This window comes from Scylla paramamosain, chromosome 28, assembly GCF_035594125.1.
Source record: "Scylla paramamosain isolate STU-SP2022 chromosome 28, ASM3559412v1, whole genome shotgun sequence".
In the NCBI taxonomy this organism is placed as follows: Eukaryota; Metazoa; Arthropoda; class Malacostraca; order Decapoda; family Portunidae; genus Scylla; species Scylla paramamosain.
In genome coordinates this window covers 9799196-9822984 of record NC_087178.1, presented here as the reverse complement: position 1 = coordinate 9822984, position 23789 = coordinate 9799196, and the positions used below count along the sequence as shown (strand labels likewise).

Genomic DNA, 23789 nt, shown 5'->3' with positions numbered 1-23789 from the left:
AAAAAAAGCTATAATTAACTTCTATAATAATATTCTTTTTTCCACATAAATTCCGTGAATTTTGGCAGAATTTTAGCATCTCGGTACCTATGAAGATGAATAACCAAAAAAAAAAAGAATCCCAATTTTTTGTTATTTATTTATTTTTCTAAAGAGTGTTATTTGTGGGTTTTAGCTTTTTGGTACCGAAGGAACTTAAAAATCACTCATAATACACGTTTTTCGTAATGTTCTTTCGTTTCCCAAACATAAGGTTCTTTGTATGTGTTTAAGCGTTTTTATACATCAAATGATAAAAAAAACACTCAAATTACATGTATTTGGTAATGTTATTCTGTTTCTCCATAAAATGTATTTTGCATGCGTTTTAGCGTTTTGGTATGTAACGAGCTCAAAAACACTTAAAGGCAAGTTTCTCACCTTTGTCACCAGACGCAAGGTAGGCAATGCCTGTCAGTGTCCGGCCTCTACGAATCTTCTCCAAAGGTCTCTATCCATGAAATCCTCATCTCTGGTTATTTCTTGTAGATTTCTTCCTCTTCGTTCAGTAGCTTCTTCAACTCCCTGCATCCATCGCTTCCTAGGTCGTCCCACCGGCCTCCTGCCTAGAGGAACCCATTCCAGAAACTTCCTTGCGTATCTTGTATCTTCCATTCTTCGTACATGTCCATACCATCTCAATTTGTTCTTTTCAATTATCCTCAGTATAGATGTTATCCCTAATCTCTCTCTGGTTTCTTCATTTCTAATTCTATCAAGTCTGGTCACACCTCGGATCATTCTCAGAACTCTCATTTCTGCTGCTTGTATTTGTGAAGATGTTCTTGTTGTCAGTGTCCAAGTTTCTGACCCATATAGAAGTACTGGTCTTAGTATTGTTGTAAATATTATGGTTTTAGCTTTTGTTGGAATATTCTTATCTTTAAGTATGGGATACAATGCACTGACATTTGCATTGTACTTCTGTATTCTATTTAAAATTTCTATATTCTGTCTGTTTTCCTCGTCGAAAAGTACTCCCAGATAACAAAATTTGTCGGTCTGCTTCAGTTTAACGTTTTCTATGTAAATATTACATTCCTCCTTTATTCTGCCAACTTTCATTATTTCAGTTTTTTGTTTGTTCATTCTCATTCCTTCCCTATTTAAGACATCATTCCATCTTGTCATGGCCTCTTGAAGATCTTGTTGGCTTCCTGTCACGACAGCGACATCGTCTGCATAGGCCAGCGTGATCTCTTTATCCTCCCTTACACACACTTCCTTCAGGCATCTGTCCATGTATATAATGAATAGCAAAGGAGAGAGCACTCCCCCTTGTCTCACTCCTGTCTTAATGCTAAACCATTCACTCTCCAGCTCTCTGTTCTTGACTCTGCTCTCCGTGTTCTTATATATACTCTTAATTACTCGTATCAGTTTAGAGTTTATGCCGTAGTCTTGATGTTGTAAGACTCTCCACAAGCAATCTCTTCTAATTCTATCAAAGGCTTTTTCCAGATCTATAAAAGCCACATATTTATCAATGCTCCACTCCCAACTCTTCTCCATTATCATCTTTAAAGTGAACACTAGATCTGTCGTGCTCCTATTGGGCCTGAAACCATACTGCCATATTCCTAGTTTCTCCTCGACACAGGTTCTTAATCTTTTCTCAACTATTCTTTCATACAATTTTCCAACATGAGATAACAGGGATATACCTCTATAATTTGCACAATCTGTTTTACTGCCTTTCTTATATATTGGACATACTATTGCTTTGTGCCAATCATGGGGCACTTTCTCCTCTTTCCACGCATTACTGAAAATGTACCTCATCCACTCTACACATTCTTCCCCAGCAGCTTTAAATAGCTCTATAAGGAGCTCGTCGTCCCCCGGGGCTTTGCCGCTTCTCATCTTCTTTAGTGCCTCCTTCACTTCCTCTATATTGATCTCATTTGGGTTCTCTCCTTGTTCTTCCTGTATATCTAGATTCCGCTCTTCATCCACTTCCACATCCTCCACATTTAGAAGTTCTTGGAAGTATTCTCTCCATCTTTCTTCAATCTCCTGTGGTTTTGTTAGTAATTCTCCTGTTTTGTTCATTATTGCATATGTTGATTCGTTATTTCCTTTCCTATAGTTCTTAGCCATGCTATACAATAATTTTCTTGTTCCTTCTACGTCTCTCTCTAGATCTTGACCAATCTTGATCCACATGTCCTCCTTGGCTGCTCTTTTGGTTGCTTCTGCACTGTTTCGTTTATCTACGTAATCTTCTCTATCTTCAATGTTTCTTGTTTTCATCCATTTTCTGAAAGATCTTGTTTTTTCTTTGACTGCTTCCTTAACATCATAAGTCCATCATGCAGTACTTTTCTTTTTGGTTCCATATTTGATCTTAATACCAACTGTCTCCTCAGCTGCCCCATACACAGTGTTCTTGAATTTATTCCATTGTTCTTCTATGTTCATTGCTTCCATTTCCAATTCAGTTGGTTTTCGTAATGTTACCAGTTGCCGTAGTGCTTGCTTCTTCTCTTCGTCCTTGAGGTTTTCCAATTTGAATCTCTTTTGCTTTTTCTTGACTTTTTCCTTTGGTTTTACAATTTTTAATTTAGCCACCACCAACCTGTGGTCAGAGTCTAAGGACACTGATGGTATGGTCCTAACATCTTTAAATATGTTTTTCCTGTTGGTGAGAAACAGGTCAATCATTGACCTCTCAGTATATCCTTGTTGTGCTTCATTCCACCGATACCATGTCCATTTATGGCTCTCCTGATGTTTATAATAAGTATTCATAATGGACATGTTATTCATCACACAATAATCTATTATTCTTTCTCCCTCCTGGTTCCTTTCGCCAATGCTAAACTCTCCGATGACGTGCTCTACTCCATCTCTATTCTGTCCGACATGTCCATTCATGTCTCCCATGACAATGACATTCTCGTGATGTCTTATTGTTTTTGTCATTTCCTCTAGAGTTTCATAAAACTGCTCTTTCTCCCTCAGACTTCTGCCCTGTTGTGGAGCATATGTTTGGATAATGCTAATTTTTGTCTGATCTATAGTTAACGTTATACCCATCACTCTCTCATTTCTACAGTCCATACTGTCCATCCTTTCTGCCATCAGTGGTGACATCATTATATCAACCCCATGTCTTCCATCCTCATTACCACTATTATGATCTTATAATTTTCATGTAATGTTTTTTCTCCTTTCCCTTTGATTCTAGTTTCACATAATCCAACGATTTCCAGCTTTCTTTCCTTCATCATCTCTATTATTTCCTCTTCTTTATCCTTGAATGTTGCCAAGTTTATCGTTGCAATCTTTATTGTCTTTTGTTTCTTATTTTCATGTCCAGTTCCATTCCGGTTCGTTACCCTTTGGTCAGTCCGATTCCGAGGCACGTTCTGCGTTTCTTGAGCAAAAACTGTAACACCAGTGGCTTGCTAGGCCTATCCTGGCTCTTCGGAACTGTTAATTAGTCCTTTCCTGCTGCTTATTGCCCCCAACTGGTTACAGGGAATCTCCTACTAGTCCCCGGGCAAGCCTGCAGGTTAGGGTAAGCCGCGACACTTCTTCAAAGTTACACAGTTCCTTGTTCATGTGGAGTAGGCCCATGAACCGTCGCGGTAAAGGCAAGTTCTTGGTATAATTTGGTTTTACTCCCATGTAATGTGATTGCCCTGGCTTTTAGGGCTTTATTGCGTAACACGCTCACAAACACTGAAAAGACATGCAAAGCCTCCCATATGAGAAAATTAAAGACCTTACAAGAAATATGTCTTCTGAGTGTTTTTCAGCATATTAGGCACCAAAACGATAAATAATAAGGAACTCACTCTAAGTGGGAATCCAAAAGAAAATTACTGAAAACGTTTCTTCTCAGTGTTTTACGTAGAAAAACGCTAAAAATGATACAAACTAATCAATATCAAGAAGCAGAAAAACATTACCAAAAATGTATATTATAAGTGCCTGTGTGCTTGTTTCCTACAAAAAACGTTTTGGTACTTAAGGAACTTAAAAATATTCATAATACACATTTCTCGTAATGTCCTTTCGTTTCCCAAATATGGGGATCTTTGCATGTATTTAAGCGTTTTTATAGGTAACATGATAAAAAACACTCAAAACACTTGTTTTTGATAATGTTATTCTGCTTCTCCATAAAGGAGTGTTTTACATGCGTTTTAGCGCTTTGGTATGTAAGGAGCTGGAAAACATTTGAAGGCAAGTTCTTGGTAAAAGTTAGTTTTATTCCATTGTAATATGATTGCCCTGCTTTTCAGTGCTTTATTGCCTAACACGCTCAAAAACACTGAAAAGATACTTTTGGTAATGTCATTTTTTCCCACATAAAACTAATTTTGCATGCTATTTAGGGTTTTGCGAAGAATGTGAAAAAAACTCTCAAAATACATGCATTTGGTAATATTGTTCTGTTTCTCAATTAAGATTGTTATTCATGAGTTTCAGCATTTTGGTATCTAAGAAACTTCTTTATATACACGAGTTTTTGCGTTTTTTGCCTTGTGGTTCTTGTGAACGAAAAGTTCTTTTGCCCGAAAATAATAAGACACTCATTATACATGTTTCTCGTAATGTCCTTTTCTTTCCCAATACGTACTGCTTTGCATCCTTTTTCGCTTTTTTTGTTGGTAACAAGCTCAAAAACACTAAAAATATACCTCTTTGGTTCTGTTATTGTATTTCATCATATTGGTTGGTTTTCATCTGTTTTAGCGTTTTTCTACGTAAAACACCAAAAAGACACGTTTTCAGTAATTTTTTTTCGATTCCCAAAGAATTTTGCCAGAAATTTGACATCTTAGTACCTATGAAGATGAATAACAAAAATAAAAAAAATTATACTTTATTTTATTTTTTTTTTCTCTATAAAGAGTTTTATTTCTGGGTTTTAGCTTTTTTGGTACTAAAGGAACTTAAAAACACTCATAATACACGTTTCTCGTAATGTCCTTTCGTTTCCCAAAATTAGGGTTCTTTGCATGTATCTAAGCGTTTTTATTGGTAACATGATCAAAAACACTCAAAATACATGTTTTTAGTAATTTTATTCTGTTTCACTATAAAGTTTGTTTTCCATGCGTTTTAGTGTTCTGGTATATAAGGACCTCAAAAACACTTAAAGGCAAGTTCTTGGTAAAAATATGGTTTACTCCAATATAATGTTATTGCCCTCCTTTTTAGTGCTTTATTGCCTATCATGCTCAAAAATACTCAAAAGACACTTTAATAGTAAAGTCTTTTTTTTTTTTCCCACAATCGATTTTCGCATGGAATTTGGGGTTTTGGTAACTAAGAATGTTAAAAGCACTGAAAATACATGCATTTAGTAAGGTTGTTCGGTTTTTGAATTAAGAGTGTTATATATGAGTTTTAGCATTTTGGTATCTAGGAAACCTCTCCATATACACGAGATTTTGCGTTTTTTGCCTTGTGGGTCTTTTGAACTATAAAACACTCATTATGCACTTTTCTTGCAATGTCCTTTTCATTCCCAATATAGAATGCTTTGCATCAATTTTCGCGTTTTTTGTAGGTAACAAGCTCAAAAACACTCAAAATATACCTTTTTAGTAATGTTTTTCTATTTCTTGATATTCGTTGCTTTGCATCCGTTTTACCGTTTTTCTACGTAAAACACTGAGAAGACACGTTTTCAGTAACATTGTTTTGGATTCCCATATAGAGTGAGTTCCTTATTATTTATCGTTTTGGTGCCTAACATGCTAAAAAACACTCAAAACACAGATTTCTTGTAAGGTTGTTTAATTTATTTATATAGGAGGCTTTGCATGCACTTTAGGGTTTGGTACATAGCAGTCCGAAAAAAAAAAAAAGCTGAATTTAACTTTTTGATAATATTGTTTTATCATATGATTGCCCTGACTTTTCCCAGGATTTTGTCATCTCGGTACCTATGAAGCTGAATAAAAAAAAAAAAAAAAAATCCTATTTTTTTTATTTTTTTATTTTTTATTTTCTAAATAAAGAGTGCTATTGTGGGTTTTAGCTTTATGGTACTTAAGGAACTTAAAAAACACTCATAATACACGTTTCTCGTAATGTCCTTTTGTTTCCCAAACATAATGTTCTTTGCATGTATTTAAGCGTTTTTATAGATAACATGATCAAAAACACTCAAAATACATGTTTTTGGTAATGTTATTCTGTTTCTCCATGAAGTTTGTTTTGCATGCGTTTTAGCGGTTTGTTATATAAGGAGCTCAAAAACACTTAAAGGCAAGTTTTTGGTATAAATTGGTGTTATTCCAATGTAATATGATTGCCCTGCTTTTTAGTGCTTTATTGTCTCTCACGCTGAAAAACACTTAAAAGACACTTTTCTGGAAATGTCATTTTTTTCTCACATAAAGGTGGTTTTGCATGCAATTTGGGATTTTTGGTAACTAAGAATGTGAAAAGCACTCAAAATACACGCATTTAGTAAGGTTGTTCTGTTTCTCAATTAAGAGTGTTATTTATGAGTTTCAGCATTTTGGTATCTAGGAACCTACTCCATATCCACGAGTTTTTGTGTTTTTTGCATTTTGGTTCGTTTGCACTATAAAAACTCATTATACACTTTTCTTGCAAAGTCCTTTTCTTTTCTAATATAGAGTGCTTTGTATCAATTTTCCCGCTTTTTGTAGGTAACAAGCTGAAAAACACTCAAAATATACCTTTTTGGTAATGATTTTCTATTTCTTGATATTGGTTGGTTTCAATCCGTTTTAGCGTTTTTCTACGTAAAACACTGAAAAGACACGTTTTGAGCAATTTTGTTTTGGATTCTCATATAGAGTGAGTTCCTTATTATTTATCGTTTTGGTGCCTAACATGCTGAAAAACACTCAAAAAACAGATTTCTGGTAAGGTCGTTTAATTTCCTCATATAGGAGTCTTTGGATGCACTTTATGGTTTGGTATATAACAGTCCGAAAAAAAAAAGCTAAAATTAACTTTTTAAATAATTTTCTTTTATCATATAATAGCCCTGAATTTTCTCAGAATTTTGACATCTCGGTACCTATGAAGATGAATAACAAAAAAAAAAAAATCTTATTTTTTTATTTTTTTTACTTTGTTTCTAAATAAAGTGTTATTTGTGGGTTTTAACATTTTGGTACTTAAGCAACTTAAAAACACTTATAATACACATTTCTCGTAATGTCCTTTCGTTTCGCAAACTTAAGGTTCTTTGTATGTATTTAAGCGTCATTATAGATAACATGATGAAAACCCTCAAAATTTATGTTTTTGGTAATTTTATTCTGTTTCTCCATAAAAGGAATTTTGCATGCGTTTTAGCGTTTTGGTATGTAATGAGTTGTTTTTATTCCCATGTAATGTGATTACCCTGCTTTTTAGTGCTTTATTGCCTAACACGCTCAAAAACACTCAAAAGACACTTTTCTGGTAGTATCATCACCCACATAAAGCTAGTTTTGCATGGAATTTGTGGTTTTGGTAACTAAGAATGTGAAAAAAAACTCAAAATAGAGGCATTTAGTAAGGTTGTTCTATTTCTTAATTAAAAGTGTTATTCATGAGTTCCAGCATTTTGGTATGTAAGAAACTTTTCTTCTACACACATTTGGTAATGTATTTCTGTTTTAAAATTAAAAGTGTTATTCATGAGTTTCATCTTTTTGGTATGTAAGAAACTTCTTTATGTACACGAGTTTTTGAGCTTTTTACCTTGTGGTTCTTGTCAAACTATAAAACACTCATACACGTTTCACGTAATGTCCTTTTTTTCGCCAATATAAAGTGCTTTCCATCCATTTTTGCGTTTTTTGTAGTTAACAAGCTCAAAACACATAAAAATATATCTTTTTGGTAATGTTATTCTATTTCTTCATATTGGTTAGTTTACATCAGTTTTAGCGTTTTTCTACGTAAATCACTGAAAAGACACGTTTTCAGTAATATTGTTGAAATTGCTGAAAAACACTCAAAAGACAGGTTTCTGGTAAAGTCGTGTAATTTCCCCATATAGGTGGATTTGCATACACTTCAGGGTTTGTACATAACTCCGGAAAAAAGCTAAAATTATTTTTTTATATATATATATATATATATATATATTTTTTAATTTCCATTAATTTTGCCAGAATTTTGCCATCTCGGTACCTATGAAGATGAATAACGAAATTTTTTTTCTCTCTCTCTATAAAGAGTGTTATTTGTGGGTTCCTCCATGGGGAAAGCAAAACAACATTTCTAAAAACGTGCGTTTGGTGTGTTTTTGAGCTATTTATGTACAAAAACCATAAAACGAATGGAAAACACCCTTTTAAAAACAAGTATTTAAATCCTTTTGAGCTTGTTACGTACAAAATCGCCAAAATGCATGCAAAGAATGAGGAAATGAAAAGACATTGCGAGAAATGTGTGTTATGAGTGTTTTTGAGTTTCCTGTCTACGAAAACGCGAAAACCCTGTAATAACACTCTAAATGGAGAAACAGAACAACATCAAAAGAAAAAACAAACGTGCTTTGTGTATTCTTTTACACTGTTAAGTAATTAAATGCATAAATATAAGTAAGGTACCCTATATGAGGAAAAAGAAAAAAAAGACATTTCCAGGAACATGTTTTTTTGAGTGATTATGATCTTGTTAATTACCAAAACGCAAAAATGCATGCAAACACTCTTCATGTAGAAAACATGATAATATTACTGAAACCAAGTATTTTGAGAGTTTTTGAGTTTATTGCCTAGAAAAACGCCAAAATCCTTGATTACACGATCTGAAGAAACAAAAACGCATTACGAGAAACTTGTGTTATGAGTGTTTTTTTCAGTTTCTTAGGTACTGAAACGCTAAAACGCCTAAATATATGGAGAAAATTAACATTATAAAAACTTGCATTTTGAGTGTATTTCACATGGTTAGGTACCAAAATGCCAAAATGTACGCAAAGCACACTTTATAGGAAAAGGGAACGATATATCCAGAAATGTGTTTTTTGAGTGTTTATGAGCGTGTTAGGCACCAAAACGGTTAAAAAAGCATGAAAAGTACCCTATATGGAAAAAAGAAACATCATTACCAAAAACGTTTCTCTTCGGTTTTTTTGAGCGAAATAGACTCAAAATATATGTTATTAATAATGTTATGTGTCTTCATATAAAGTGTTATTCATGCGTTTTAGCGTTTTTGTACCTAAGAACCAAAAACTTTCATAATACACGTTTCTCGTAAAGTCTTTTCGTTTCGAAACATGCTTTCTTGTAACAATTTCATTTCCCCATATCAAGGCCTTTCCATGCATTTTGGCGTTTCGGTACCTACCATATGTGAAATATGCTCAAAACACACGTTTTTGTTAATGTTGTTCTGTTTCTTCATAGAGTGCTGTTTATATGTTTAGCGTTTCAATACCTAAAATGTTAAAAAAATAATTATAATACATGTTTTTCGTAATGTCATTACGTCTACCTATTAAGATTATTTTGCATCCATTTTAATGTTTTTGTATGCAACAAACTCAAAAAACTCTCAAAATACTTGTTTTTGGTAATGATATTCTTCTACATAAAAGGTGTTTTGCATGCTTTTTTAGGGTTTCGGTACGTAAGAGGCTGAAAAACACTCAAAAGACACGTTTTTTGGTAAAGTTGTTTTCTATTCCAATTTACGGTGTTTACCATTGCATTTTAAACACTAAAAAAAAAAAACATTTCTTGAAATGTAGTATCGTTTCCAAATATATAGGTACTTAACAATGTGTAAAAAAAAAAGAAAACACTCAAATTCCACGGTTTTTGGTAATGTTGTTGTTTCTTTTTATAAGGTGGTATTAACGCGTTTTCGCATTTCGGTACCTGGGAAGCTCAAAAACACTTATAATACACTTTTCTTCTAATGTCTTTTTTGTTTCCCCACATATTATACATTTCATATATTTTGGTGTTATTCTGTAACAAGCTCAAAAACACTAAAAATACTTGTTTTTGGTAATGTTATTCTGTTTTCTGCATAAAGGGTGTTTTGCATGCATTTTACCTTTTTGGTACATAAGAAGTTCAAAAACACTCAAAAAGTCATGTTTTTCATTAACTCGTACTATTCATGAGTTTCAGCATTTTGTTACCTCGTGATGTTCAAAACACTTATAATAGATTTTCTTCGTAATGTCCTTTCGTTTCCCCATATAACGTTATTTTCATGAATTTTTGCATTTTTGTAAGTAACACGCTAAAAACACTCGAAATAGTTATTTCTTGTAATATTATTCTTTTTCTCCATAAAGTGTTTTGTACTCGTTATAGCGTTTTGTACGTAGGAAGCTCTATAACATTCAAAAGACACGTTTTTTTCGTAATGATGTTTTATATTGCCATATACGTTGCTTTGCATGCATTTTGGCATTTTGTTAAATACACTTAAAATATAAGTTTTAGGTAATGTTTTTTTGTTTTTATTAAGTGCTGTCAATGCGTTTTAGCGTCTTTGTACCTAAAAAGGTAAAAAAAAAAAAACGATTATAATACATCTTTCATAATGTCATTTCGTTTCCCAAAATAGAGGACTTTGCATATATTTTGGTGTTTGTTTACGTAACAAGCTCAAAAAAACTCAAAATACTTGTTTTTCGTAAGGTTATTCTCTTTCTTTTTTTTTTTTATGAAGTGTGTTTTGCATGTTTTAGAGTTTTGGTGCTAAAGAAATTCAAAAACCCTGAAAAGACACTTGTTCGTAATGTTGTTTTACATGTATATTCCCATATAGGGTGATTTCTATGTTTTTTTTTTTTTTTTAGCGTTATGATGCCTTATACGAAAAAAAAATAAAATAAATAAATAAAAAAACCATCAAAAAACATTTTTCTAGTATGTAGTTTTGTTTCCATATATAGGTGACTGTGAATACATTATGGCATTTTGGTACCTAATTATAAAAGAAAAAACACCCAAATAAAAAATTATTGTTAATGTTCTGATTTGTCGATATAAAGTGCACTATAAAATTCATGCGTTTTAGTATTTTGCTACCTAAGAAGCTCTAAAACTCTCATAATACACCTTTTTCCTAATGTCTTTTCGTTTAATATTACAGAGTCTTTTGCTTGCATTTTGGCTTTTTTCCACGTACTAAGCACAAAAACAAACAAAAACACGTTTTTGATACTTATACTTTTCTTCATGATTTTTTTCTTTTTTGCAAGCGTTTCAGCGTTTTTGGTACGTAAGTAGCTCAAAAACACTATAAAGAGACGTTTTGGTAATGTCTTGTTCTCCCATATAGGATACTTTCCCTCCTTTTTTTTTATCGTTTGGGTGTCTGCACGCACATAAATATTAAAAAAAAAAACACGTTTCTGGAAATCTCGTTTCCTTTCTCCATATAGGGTGCTTTCCACGAATTTAAAAACCTAACAATATGATATACACTCAAAATAATACGTAATGTAATTCTGTTTCTCTCTATAGAGTGTTATTCATACTCATTCATAGCGTTTTGCTACTTATGAAACTAATAAAATAATCATAATACACGTTTTTCGTAATGTTTATTCATTTCCCCATTTAGGGTTCTGTGCTTACTTTTTGTCGTTTTTCTACGGAACAAGTTGAAAAAACACTCAAAATACTTATTTTCTTAATGTTATTAATAATATTTTACATGCGTTTCAAAGTTTTGGTACATAAGTTGCTCAAAAACAGTGCAAAAAAAAAAGTTTCTGGTAATGTGTTGTTTTCCCATATAGGGTGTTTTTTTGTTTCTTTTTTTTCGTTTTCGTGTCTAACGCACTCATTAACAATCAAAAGACACTTTTCTTGAAGTCTCGTTTTCTTTCACCCTATAGGGTGTTTTGTTTGCATTTTGGAGTTTTGGTACCTGACAATGTGAAATACACTCAAAATACATGTTTTCGGAAATATTGTTTTTTTTTATTTTTTTTTTATATAGAGTGCTAATTATTGCCTTTTAGCGGTTTGTTACCTAAGAGGTAAAAAAAAAAAAACACCTTTCTCGTAATTTTTTTTTTTTCCATTTAACCAAATAGGGTACTTGGAATGTATTTTGACGTTTTTCACCTAACAGCCTCAAAAACAATCAAAAAACTTGTTTTTGGTAATGTTATTCTCTTTCTCCATCCAGGGTGTTTTGCATGCGTTTTAGCGTTCTGATACCTAAGTTGCTCAAAAATACTGGAAAGAGACATTTTTGTTAATGTTTTGTTTTCCATTACAGTGTGATTTCCATGCTTTTAATTTTTTTGGAGGTAGAACATTCATAAACACTGAAAAGACACCTTTCTGGAAAACTCGTTTCCTTTCGCATGCTTTGCATGTGTACCTAACAATGAGAAATACACTCCAATTACAAGTTTTTGGTAATGTTATTATGTTTCTCCATGATGATTTTTTTTTCTATTTTTTTTGCGTGCGGCTTAGGTTTTTGGTATGTAATAAGCTCAAAAACACTTAAAAGACACGTTTTCCTTAGTGTTCTTTTCTGGTTTAAATCAAGTGATTTCCAAGCTTTATATCGGTTTAGTGTCTAAACACTCAAAAAACACGTTTCTGGAAACATCGTTTCATTTCCTCATAAAGGTTACTTTGCATGCATTTTTGCGTTTTCTACGTTACAAGCTCATAAACACATAAAATACTTGTTTTGGGGAATTTTATTCTGTTTCTCCATAAAGAGTGTTTTGCAAACGTATTAGCGTTTTGGTACGTAAGAAGCTCAAAAAGATTGAAAAAACATGTTTTTGATAATGTTTTTTATTCCCATATTTTCTATAATATATTGTTACTATAAAATATGGTATATTCTTGGTATATGGTTGGTATATTATTGGTATATATGGTATATATTGGTACTATAATATATGGTTTGGTACATAACAGTCCTAAAAAAAGCTAAAATTAACCTCTTTCATAATATTTTTTTTTCACGTAATTTTCCTGAATTTTCCCAGAATTTTGGCATCTCAGTGCCTATGAAGATCAATAAAAAAAATGCTATTTTTTATTTTTTTTTTATTTTTTTTTTCTCTATAAAGAGTGTTATTTGTGGGTTTTAGCTTTTTCGTACTTAAGGAACTTATAAACACTCGTAATACACATTCCCCGTAATGTCCTTTCATTCCCAAACATAGGGTTCTTTGCATGTATTTAAGCATTTTTATTGGTAACAAGCTCAAAAACACTCAAAATACATGTTTTTGATAATGTTACTCTGTTTTTCCATAAAGGGTGTTTTGCATGGGTTTTAGCGTTTTGGTATGTAACGAGCTCAAAAAAAACTTAAAGGCAAGTTCTTGGTAAAAGTTGGTTATATTCCCATGTAATGTGATTGCCCTGCTTTTTAGTGCTTAATTGTCTAACACGCTGAAAAACACTAAAAAGACATTTTTCTAGTAATTTCATTTTTTTTCCACAGTTTCGCATGTAATTTGGGGTTGGACCACTAAGAATGTGAAAAAAAAAACACTCAAAATACACTCATTTCCTAAAATTGTTCTGTTTCTTAAATAAGAGTATTATTCATGAGTTTCAGCATTTTGGTGTCTAAGAAACTTCTCCATATATACGAGTTTTGCGTTTTTTGCCTTATGGTTCTTGAAAACTATTAATACATTCATTATACAATTTTCTTGTAATATCCTTTTCTTTCCCATTATAGACCGCTTTGCATTCATTTTTGCGTTTTTTTTAGGTAACAAGCTCAAAAACACTCAACTTTTTTGTAATGTTATTCTATTTCTTCATATTCGTTGGTTTGCATCTGTTTTAGCGTTCTACGCTAAAACTGAAAAGACACGTTTTCAGTAATACTGTTGAAATTGCTGAAAACACCCAAAGACACATTTCTTGTAAAGTCGTGTAACTTACCCATATAGGTGGGTTTGCATGCACTTCGTACATAACTCCAGAAAAAGCTAAAATGATTTTTTTTGTTTTTTTTTCACATAATTTCCCAGAAATTTCTCAGAATTTTGGCATCTCGTTATCTATGAAGATGAATAACAAAAAAAAAAAATATATATATTTTTTTTTTCTCTATAAAGTGTTATTTGTGGGTTTTAGATTTTTGGTACTTAAGGAACTTAAAAATACTCATAATACACGATTTTCGTAATGTCCTTTCGCTTCACAAACATTTCTTTGCATGTATTTAAGCGATTTTATAGGTAACATGATCAAAAACAATCAAAATACTTGTTTTTAGTAATGTTATTCTGTTTCTCCATAAAGGTTGTTTTGCTTGTGTTTAGCGTTTTGGTATGTAAGGAGTTAAAAAACACTTAGAGGCAAGTTCTTCGTAAAATTTGGTTTTATTCCAATGTAATGTGATTGTTCTGCTTTTTAGTGTTTTTTTTTTGCATATAACGCTGAAAAACACTCAAAAGACACTTTTCTGGTAATGTCAATTTTTTACCACATAAAGCTAGTTTCGCATGTAATTTGGGATTTTCGTAACTAAGAATGTGAAAAACATTCAAAATACACACATTTGGTAAGGTAGTTCTTTTTTTTCAATTAAAAGTGTTATTCATGAGTTTTAGCGTTTTGGTATGTAAGAAACTTCTCTATATACACGAGTTTTTGCGTTTTTTGCCTTGTGGTTCTTGTGAAACTATAAAACACTCATTATACACGTTTCTCGTAATGTCCTTTTGCTTCCCAATATAGAGTGCTTTCCATCCTTTTGCGCGTTTTTTGTAGGTAAAAAGCTCAAAAACACTTTTTGGTAATGTTATTCTATTTCTTCATATTTGTTGGATTGCATCCGTTTTAGCGTTTTTCTACTTAAAACACTGAAAAGACACGTTTTCAGTAATTTTGTTTTGGATTCACATATAGACTGACTTCCATATTATTTATCGTTTTGGTGCCTAACATGCTGAAACACACTGAAAAGACAGCTTTCTGGTAAAGTCGTTTAACTTCCTTATATAGGTGGCATGCACTTTAGAGTTTGGTACATAAAAATCCGAAAAAGAGCTATAATTAACTTTTTTGATAATGTTCTTTTTTCCACATAAATTCCCTGAATTTTGGCAGAATTTTGGCGTCTTGGTACCTATGAAAATCAATATAAGAAAAAAGGCTATTTTTATTTATTTATTTTTTCTCTATACAGAGTGTTATTTGTGGGTTTTAACGTTTTGGTACTTAAGGAACTTAAAAACGGTCCTAATACACGTTTCTTGTAATGTCCCTTCGTTTCCCAAACATTGGGTTCTTTGCATGTATTTAAGCGTTTTTTGTAGGTAACATGATCAAAATGATTCTCCATCTCCATAAATGATTTTTTGAATGCGTTTTAGCGTTTTGGTTTCTAAGGAGGTCAAAAACACTTCAAAGCAAGTTCTTGGTAAAAAGTTGGTTTTATTCCCATGTAATGTGATTGCCCTGTTTTTTTGTGACTTATTGTCTAACACGCTCAAAAACACTCAAAAGACACTTCTGGTAATGTCATTTTTTTTCCAACATAGTTTCGCGTTCTATTTGGGGTTTTGCTAACTATGAATGTGAAAAACACTCAAAATACACGGATTTGGTAAGATTGTTCTGTTTCTCAATTAATATTGTTATTCAAGAGTTTCAGCATTTTGGTATCTAAGAAACTTCTTTATGTACACTAGTTTTTGCGTTTTTTGACTTGTGGTTCTGGTGAACCACAAGTTCTTTTGCTCAAAAATAATTAGACACTCATTATACACGTTTTTCGTAATGTCCTTTTGTTTCCCAATAGGGAGTGCTTTGCATCCATTTTCGCGTTTTTTGTAGGTAACAAGCTCAAAAACACTCAAAATGTACCTTTTTGGTAATGTTATTTTATTTCTTCTTATTGGTTGGTTTGCATCCGTTTTAGCGTTTTTCTACGTAAAACACCGAAAAGACACATTTTCAGTAATTTTGTTTTAGATTTCCATATAGAGTGACTTGCATGTTATTTACGGTTATGGTGCCTAAAAAGCTGAAAAACACTCATAAGACAGTTTTCTGGCAAAGACGTTTAATTTCCCCATATAGGTGGCTTTGCATGCACTTTAGGGTTTCGTACATAACAGTACGAAAAAAAAAAAACCTAAATTAAATTTTTTTGATAATTAACTCATAATTTATTGAATTTTGCCCAAATTTTGGCATCTAGATGCCTGTGAAGATGTAAAAGAAAGAAAAAAATATCGTATTTTTATTTATTTATTTATTTTTTCTCAATAAAGAGTGTTATTTGTGGCTTTTAGCTTTTTGGTAAATAATGATCTTAAAAATACTCGTAATACACGTTTCTCGCAATGTCCTTTCATTTCCCAAAAATAGGGTTCTTTGCATGTATTTAAGCGTTTTTATTGGTAACATGATCAAAAACACTCAAAATATATGATTTTGGTAATGGTATTCTCTTTCTCCATAAAGTGTGTTTTGCATGCGTTTTAGCGTTTTGGTATCTAAGGAGCTCAAAACACTTAAAGGCAAGTTCTTGGTAAAAATTGATTTTATTGCCATGTAAAGTGATTCCCCTGGTTTTTAGTGCTTTATTGCCTATCACGCTTAAACACACTTAAAAGACACTTTTCTGGTAATGTCATATTTTTCCCACATAAAGCTGGTTGGGCATGCAATTTGGGCTTTTGGTAACTAAGAATGTGAAAAGCATTCAAAATACACGCATTTATTAAAGTTGTTCTGTTTCTCAATTAAGAGTGTTATTCATGAGTTTCAGCATTTTGGTATCTAGGAAACTTCTCCATATACACGAGTTTTTGCGTTTTTTGCCTTGTGGTTCTTTTAAATTATAAAACATTCATTATACACTTTTCTCGCAATGTCCTTTGTTTCCCAATATAGAGTGCTTTGTATCAATTTTCGCGTTTTTTTGTAGGTAACAAGCTCAAAAACACTCAAAATATACCTTTTTGGTAATGTTTTTCTACTTCTTGATATTGATTGGTTTGCAGCCGTTTTAGCGTTTTTCTACGTAAAACAATGAGAAGACACGTTTTCAGTAATTTTGTTTTGGTTTGCCATATAGAGTGAGTTCCTTATTATTTATCGTTTTGGTGCCTAACATGCTGAAAAACACTCAAAACACAGAATTCTGGTAAGGTCATTTAATTTCCTCATATAGGAGGCTTTGCATGGACTTTCGTGTTTCGTACATAACAGTCCGAAAAAAGCTATTATCAACTTTTTTTGATAATATTCTCTTATCATATAATTGCCCTAATTTTTCCCAGAATTTTGGCATCTCGTTACCTATGAAGTTGAATAACAAAAAAAAAAAAAAGAAAATCCTTTTCTTTATTTATTTTTTTATTTATTTTTTTTTTTACATAACGTGTGTTATTTGTGGATTTTAGATTTTTAGTAGTCAAGGAACTTAAAAACACTCATAATTCACGTTTCTCGTAATGTCCTTGTTTCCCAAACATAAGGTTCTTTCCATGTATTTAAGAGTTTTTATAGATAAGATTATCAAAAACACTCAAAATACATGTTTTTGGTGATGTTATTCTGTTTCTCCATAAAGTTTGTTTTCCATGCGTTTTAGCGGTTTGGTATGTAAGGAGCTCAAAAATACATATTGGCAAAATATTGGTAAAAGTTGGATGTATTCCCATGTAATGTGATTGCCCTGCTTTTTAGTACTTCATTGCCTAACACGCTAAAAAAAAAAAACAATTAAAAGACACTTCTGTTAATGTCATTTTTTTCCCTCATAAAGCTAGTTTCGCATGCTATTTTGGGTATTGCTAACTAGGAATATGAAAAACACTCAAAATACAGGCATTTGCTTAGGTTGTTCTGTTTCTCAATTAAGATTGTTATTCATGAGTTTCAGCATTTTGGTATCTAAGAAACTTCTTTTTGCGTTTTTCTACGTAAAACACTAAGAAGATACATTTTCAGTAATTTTGTTTTGGATTCCCATATTGAGTGAGTTCATTATTATTTATCATTTTGGTGCCTAACATGCTGAAAAACACTCAAAAGACAGATATCTGTTAAGTTCGTTTAATTTCCTTATATAAGAGATTTCCCATGCACTTTAGGGTTTGGTACATAACAGTCCGAAAAAAAAGCTAAAATTAACTTTTTTGATAATATTATTTTGTTCATATAATTTTCCTGAATTTTCCCAGAATTTTAGCATCTCGGTACCTATGAAGATGGAAGAGGAAAATCCTATTTTTTTTTCTAAATAAAGTGTTATTTGTGGGTTTCAGCTTTTTGGAACTTAAGGAACTTAAAAAAAAACACTCATAATACACGTTTCTCATAATGTCCTTTTGTTTCCCAAACATAATGTTCTTTCCATGTATTTAATCTTTTTTATAGATAATATGATAAAAAACACCCAAACTACATGTTTTTGGTAATGTTATTCTGTTTCTCCATAAAGGTTGTTTTGCATGCATTTTAGTGGTTTGGTATATAAGGAGCTCAAAAACATTTAAAGGCAAGTTCTTGGTAAAAATTGGGTTTATTCCAATGAAAAGTGATTGTCCTGGTTTTAAGTGCTTTATTGCCTATCACGCTCAAAAACACTCAAAAGATATTTTTCTGGAAATGTTATATTTTCCAACTTAAATCTGGTTGTGCATGAAATTTGGGTTTTTGGTAACTAAGAATATGAAAAACACTCAAAATAAACGAATTTGGTAAGGTTGTTCTGTTTCTCAATTAAGTGTGTTATTCATGAGTTTCAGCATTTTGGTATCTAGGAAACTTCTCCATATACACGAGTTTTTGCGTTGTTTGCCTTGTTGTTCTTTTGAACTATAATACACTCATTATACACTTTTTTCGCAATGTCCCTTTGTATCCCAATGTAGAGTGCTTTGTATCAATTTTAGCGTTTTTTTTTTTTTTTGTAGGTAACAAGCTCAAAAACACTCAAAATATACCTTTTTGGTAATGTTTTTTTTATTTCTTGATATTGGTTGGTTTGCACCCATTTTAGCGTTTTTCTACGTAAAACACTGGGAAGACACGTTTTCAATGATTTTGTTTTGGATTCCCATATAAAGTGAGTTCCTTATTATTTATCATTTTGGTGCCTAACATGCTGAAAAACACTCAAAATATAGATTTCTGGTAAGGTCGTTTAATTTCCTTATATAAAAGGCCTTGCATGCAGTTTAGGGTTTGGTACATAACAGTCCGAAAAAAAAGCTAAAATCAACTTTTTTGATAATATTCTCTTATTATATAATTGTCTTGAATTTTCCCAGAATTTTGGCATTTCGGTACCTATGAAGATGAACAACAAAAAAAAAAATTTATTTTTATTTTTATATTTATTTATTTATTTTTAATAAATAAAGAGTGGGTTTTAGGTTTTTGGTACTTAACAAACTTAAAAACACCCATAATATACGTTTCTCGTAATGTCCTTTTGTTTCCGAAACATAAGGTTCTTTTCATGTATTTAAGCGTTTTTATAGATAACATGATCAAAAACACTGAAAATACATGCTTTTGGTAATTTCATTCTGTTTCTCCATAAAGTTTGTTTTGCATGCGTTTTAGCGGTTTAGTATATAAGGAGCTCAAAAACACTTAAAGGATAAAAATTGGTTTTATTCAAATGTAATGTGATTCCCCTGCTTTTTAGTGCTTTATTGGCTATCATGCTCAAAAACACTCATAAGACATTTTTCTGGTAATGTCATTTTTTTTTCACATAAAGCTGGTTTCGCATGCAATTTGGGGTTTTGGTAACTAAAAATGTAAAAAAAACTCTCAAAATACACGCATTTAGTAAGGTTGTTCTGTTTCTCAATTAGGAATGTTATTCATGAGTTTGGCATTTTCTTATGTAGGGAACTTCTCCATATCCACATCTTTTTGCGTTTTTTGCATTTTTGTTCTTTTGAACTATAAAACACTCATTATACACTTTTCTTGCAATGTCCTTTTTATTTCCTAATATAGAGTGCTTTGCAACAATTTTCGCGTTTTTTTGTAGGTAACAAGCTTAAAAACACTCAAAATATACATTTTTGGTAATGTTTTTCTATTTTTTTATATTGGTTGGTTTGCATCCGTTTTAGTGTTTTTCTACGTAAATAACTGAAAAGACACGTTTTCAGTAGTTTTGTTTTGGATTCCCATATAAAGTGAGTTATTTATTTATCGTTTTGGTGCCTAAGATTCTGAAAAACACTCAAAAGACAGACTTGTTTTAAGGTCGTTTAATTTGCTCATATAGGAGGCTTTGCATGCACTTTAGGGTTTGGTAGATAACAGTTCGAAAAAAAGCTGATATTAAATTTTTTGATAATATTCTTTTATCACATAATTGCCCTGAATTTTCCCAGAATTTTGGCATGTCGGTACATATGAATATGAATAAAAAAAAAAAAACTTTAATATTTTTTATTTTTTTATTTTCTAAATATTTAGTGTTATTTGTGGGTTTTACCTTTTTGCTACTTAAGGAACTTATAAAACACTCATAATACACGTTTCTCGTAATGTCCTTTTGGTTCCCAAACATAATGTTCTTTGCATGTATTTTAGCGTTTTTATAGATAACATGATCAAAAACACTCAAAATACATGTTTTTGGTAATGTTATTCTGTTTTTCCATAAAGTTTGTTTTGCATGCGTTTTAGCGGTTTGGTATGTAAGGAACTCAAAAACACATATTGGCAAAATCTTTTAGCGGTTTGGTATATAAAAGGTTATTAAACACTTAAAGGCAAATTCTTCGTGAAAGTTGGTTTTATTCCCATGTAATGTGATCGTTCTGCTTTTTAGTGCTTTCTTGCATATCACGCTGAAAAACACTCAAAAGACACTTCTGGTGATGTCATTTTTTTCCCAAATGATGGTAGTTTCGCATGTAATTTGGCATTTTCGTAACTAAGAATGTGAAAAATACTCAAAATACGCAATTTGGTAAGGTAGTACTGTTTATCTAAAAAAAAAAGTGTTATTCATGCATTTATTCATTTTGGTATTTAAGACATTTCTCTATATACACGAGTTTTTGCGTTTATTGCCTTGTCATTCTTTTAAAACTATAAAACACTCATTATACACGTTTCTCCTAATGTCCTTTTGTTTCCTAATATAGAGTGCTTTACATACATTTTTGCATTTTTTGTAGGTAACAAGCTCAAAAACATTCAAAATATATCTTTTTGGTAATGTTATTCTATTTCTTCATATAGGATGGTTTGTATCCTCTTTAGCGTTTTTCTACGTAAAACACTGAAAAGACACGTTTTCAGTAATTTTCTTTTCGATTTACATATTGACTGACTTCCATAATATTTATCGTTTTGGTGCCTAACATGCTGAAAAACTCTGAAAAGACAGGTTTCTGGTAAAGTCCTTTAACTTCTTTATATAGGTGGCTTTGTATGCACTTTAGGGTTTGGTACATAACAATCCGAAAAAAAAGCTATAATTAACTTCTATAATAATATTCTTTTTTCCACATAAATTCCGTGAATTTTGGCAGAATTTTAGCATCTCGGTACCTATGAAGATGAATAACCAAAAAAAAAGAATCCCAATTTTTTGTTATTTATTTATTTTTCTAAAGAGTGTTATTTGTGGGTTTTAGCTTTTTGGTACCGAAGGAACTTAAAAATCACTCATAATACACGTTTCTCGTAATGTTCTTTCGTTTCCCAAACATAAGGTTCTTTGTATGTGTTTAAGCGTTTTTATACATAAGATGATTAAAAAAAACACTCAAAATACATGTATTTGGTAATGTTATTATGTTTCTATATAAAATGTATTCGGATGCGTTTTAGCGTTTTGGTATGTAACGAGCTCAAAAACACTTAAAGGCAAGTTCTTGGTATAATTTGGTTTTATTCCCATGTAATGTGATTGCCCTGGCTTTTAGGTCTTTATTGCCTAACACGCTCACAAACACTGAAAAGACATACAAAGCCTCTCATATGAGAAAATTAAAGACCTTACAAGAAATATGTCTTCTGAGTGTTTTTCAGCATATTAGGCACCAAAACGATAAATAATAAGGAACTCACTCTAAGTGGGAATCCAAAAGAAAATTACTGAAAACGTTTCTTCTGTGTTTTACGTAGAAAAACGCTAAAAATGATACAAACTAATCAATATCAAGAAGCAGAAAAACATTACCAAAAATGTACATTATAAGTGTTTGTGTGCTTGTTTCCTACAAAAAACGTTTTGGTACTTAAGGAACTTAAAAATATTCATAATACACATTTCTCGTAATGTCCTTTCGTTTCCCAAATATGGGGATCTTTGCATGTATTTAAGCGTTTTTATAGGTAACATAATAAAAAACACTCAAAACACTTGTTTTTGATAATGTTATTCTGCTTCTCCATAAAGGAGTGTTTTACATGCGTTTTAGCGCTTTGTTATATAAGGAGCTGGAAAACATTTGAAGGCAAGTTCTTGGTAAAAGTTAGTTTTATTCCATTGTAATATGATTGCCCAGCTTTTCAGTGCTTTATTGACTAACACGCTCAAAAACACTGAAAAGATACTTCTGGTAATGTCATTTTTTCCCACATAAAACTAATTTCTCATGCTATTTAGGGTTTTGCGAAGAATGTGAAAAAACTCTCAAAATACATGCATTTGGTAATGTTGTTCTGTTTCTCAATTAAGATTGTTATTCATGAGTTTCAGCATTTTGGTATCTAAGAAACTTCTTTATATACACGAGTTTTTGTGTTTTTTGCCTTGTGGTTCTTGTGAAAGAAAAGTTCTTTTGCCCGAAAATAATAAGACACTCATTATACATATTTCTCGTAATGTCCTTTTCTTTCCCAATACCTACTGCTTTGCATCCTTTTTCGCTTTTTTTTTTTGGTAACAAGCTCAAAAACACTAAAAATATACCTCTTTGGTTCTGTTATTGTATTTCATCATATTGGTTGGTTTTCATCTGTTTTAGCATTTTTCTACGTAAAACACCAAAAAGACACGTTTTTAGTAATTTTTTTTCGATTCCCAAAGAATTTTGCCAGAAATTTGACATCTTAGTACCTATGAAGATGAATAACAAAATAAAAAAAATATATACTTTATTTTTATTTTTTTCTCTATAAAGAGTTTTATTTCTGGGTTTTAGCTTTTTTGGTACTAAAGGAACTTAAAAACACTCATAATACATGTTTCTCGTAATGTCCTTTCGTTTCCCAAAATTAGGGTTCTTTGCATGTATTTAAGCGTTTTTATTGGTAACATGATCAAAAACCCTCAAAATACATGTTTTTAGTAATTTTATTCTGTTTCACTATAAAGTTTGTTTTCCATGCGTTTTAGTGTTCTGGTATATAAGGACCTCAAAAACACTTAAAGGCAAGTTCTTGGTAAAAATATATTTTACTCCAATATAATGTTATTGCCCTCCTTTTTAGTGCTTTATTGCCTATCATGCTCAAAAATACTCAAAAGACACTTTTCTACTAAAGTCTTTTTTTTTCCCACAATCGATTTTCGCATGGAATTTGGGGTTTTGGTAACTAAGAATGTTAAAAGCACTGAAAATACATGCATTTAGTAAGTTTGTTTGGTTTTTCAATTCAGAGTGTTATATATGAGTTTTAGCATTTTGGTATCTAGGAAACCTCTCCATATACACGAGATTTTGCGTTTTTTGCCTTGTGGTTCTTTTGAACTATAAAACACTCATTATGCACTTTTCTTGCAATGTTCTTTTCTTTCCCAATATAGAATGCTTTGCATCAATTTTCGCATTTTTTGTAGGTAACAAGCTCAAAAACACTCAAAATATACCTTTTTAGTAACATTTTTCT

General features: G+C 31.6%; 2 protein-coding genes across 2 annotated transcripts in view; one reads left to right on the top strand and one right to left on the bottom strand.

The window, feature by feature from the left end:
* Nucleotides 1–2135, top strand: part of LOC135115149 (craniofacial development protein 2-like) — a 77614-nt gene extending 75479 nt beyond the window's left edge. The window contains exon 3 of the mRNA XM_064031651.1: nt 2129–2135. Coding sequence (XP_063887721.1) covers nt 2129–2135 — 7 coding nt within the window. The remainder of the gene's footprint in view (nt 1–2128) is intronic.
* A 214-nt stretch (nt 2136–2349) lies between these two features.
* Nucleotides 2350–3135, bottom strand: LOC135115148 (craniofacial development protein 2-like). Its single transcript, XM_064031650.1, has one exon. The coding sequence runs from the start codon at nt 3133–3135 to the stop codon at nt 2350–2352; it is 786 nt and encodes a 261-aa protein (XP_063887720.1).
* Between the last annotated feature and the right edge of the window lie 20654 nt (nt 3136–23789).

Coding starts and splice junctions, on each gene's coding strand:
- LOC135115148 (XM_064031650.1), bottom strand. CDS start 3,135: ATGTCACCACTGATGGCAGAAAGGATGGACAGTATGGACTGTAGAAAT.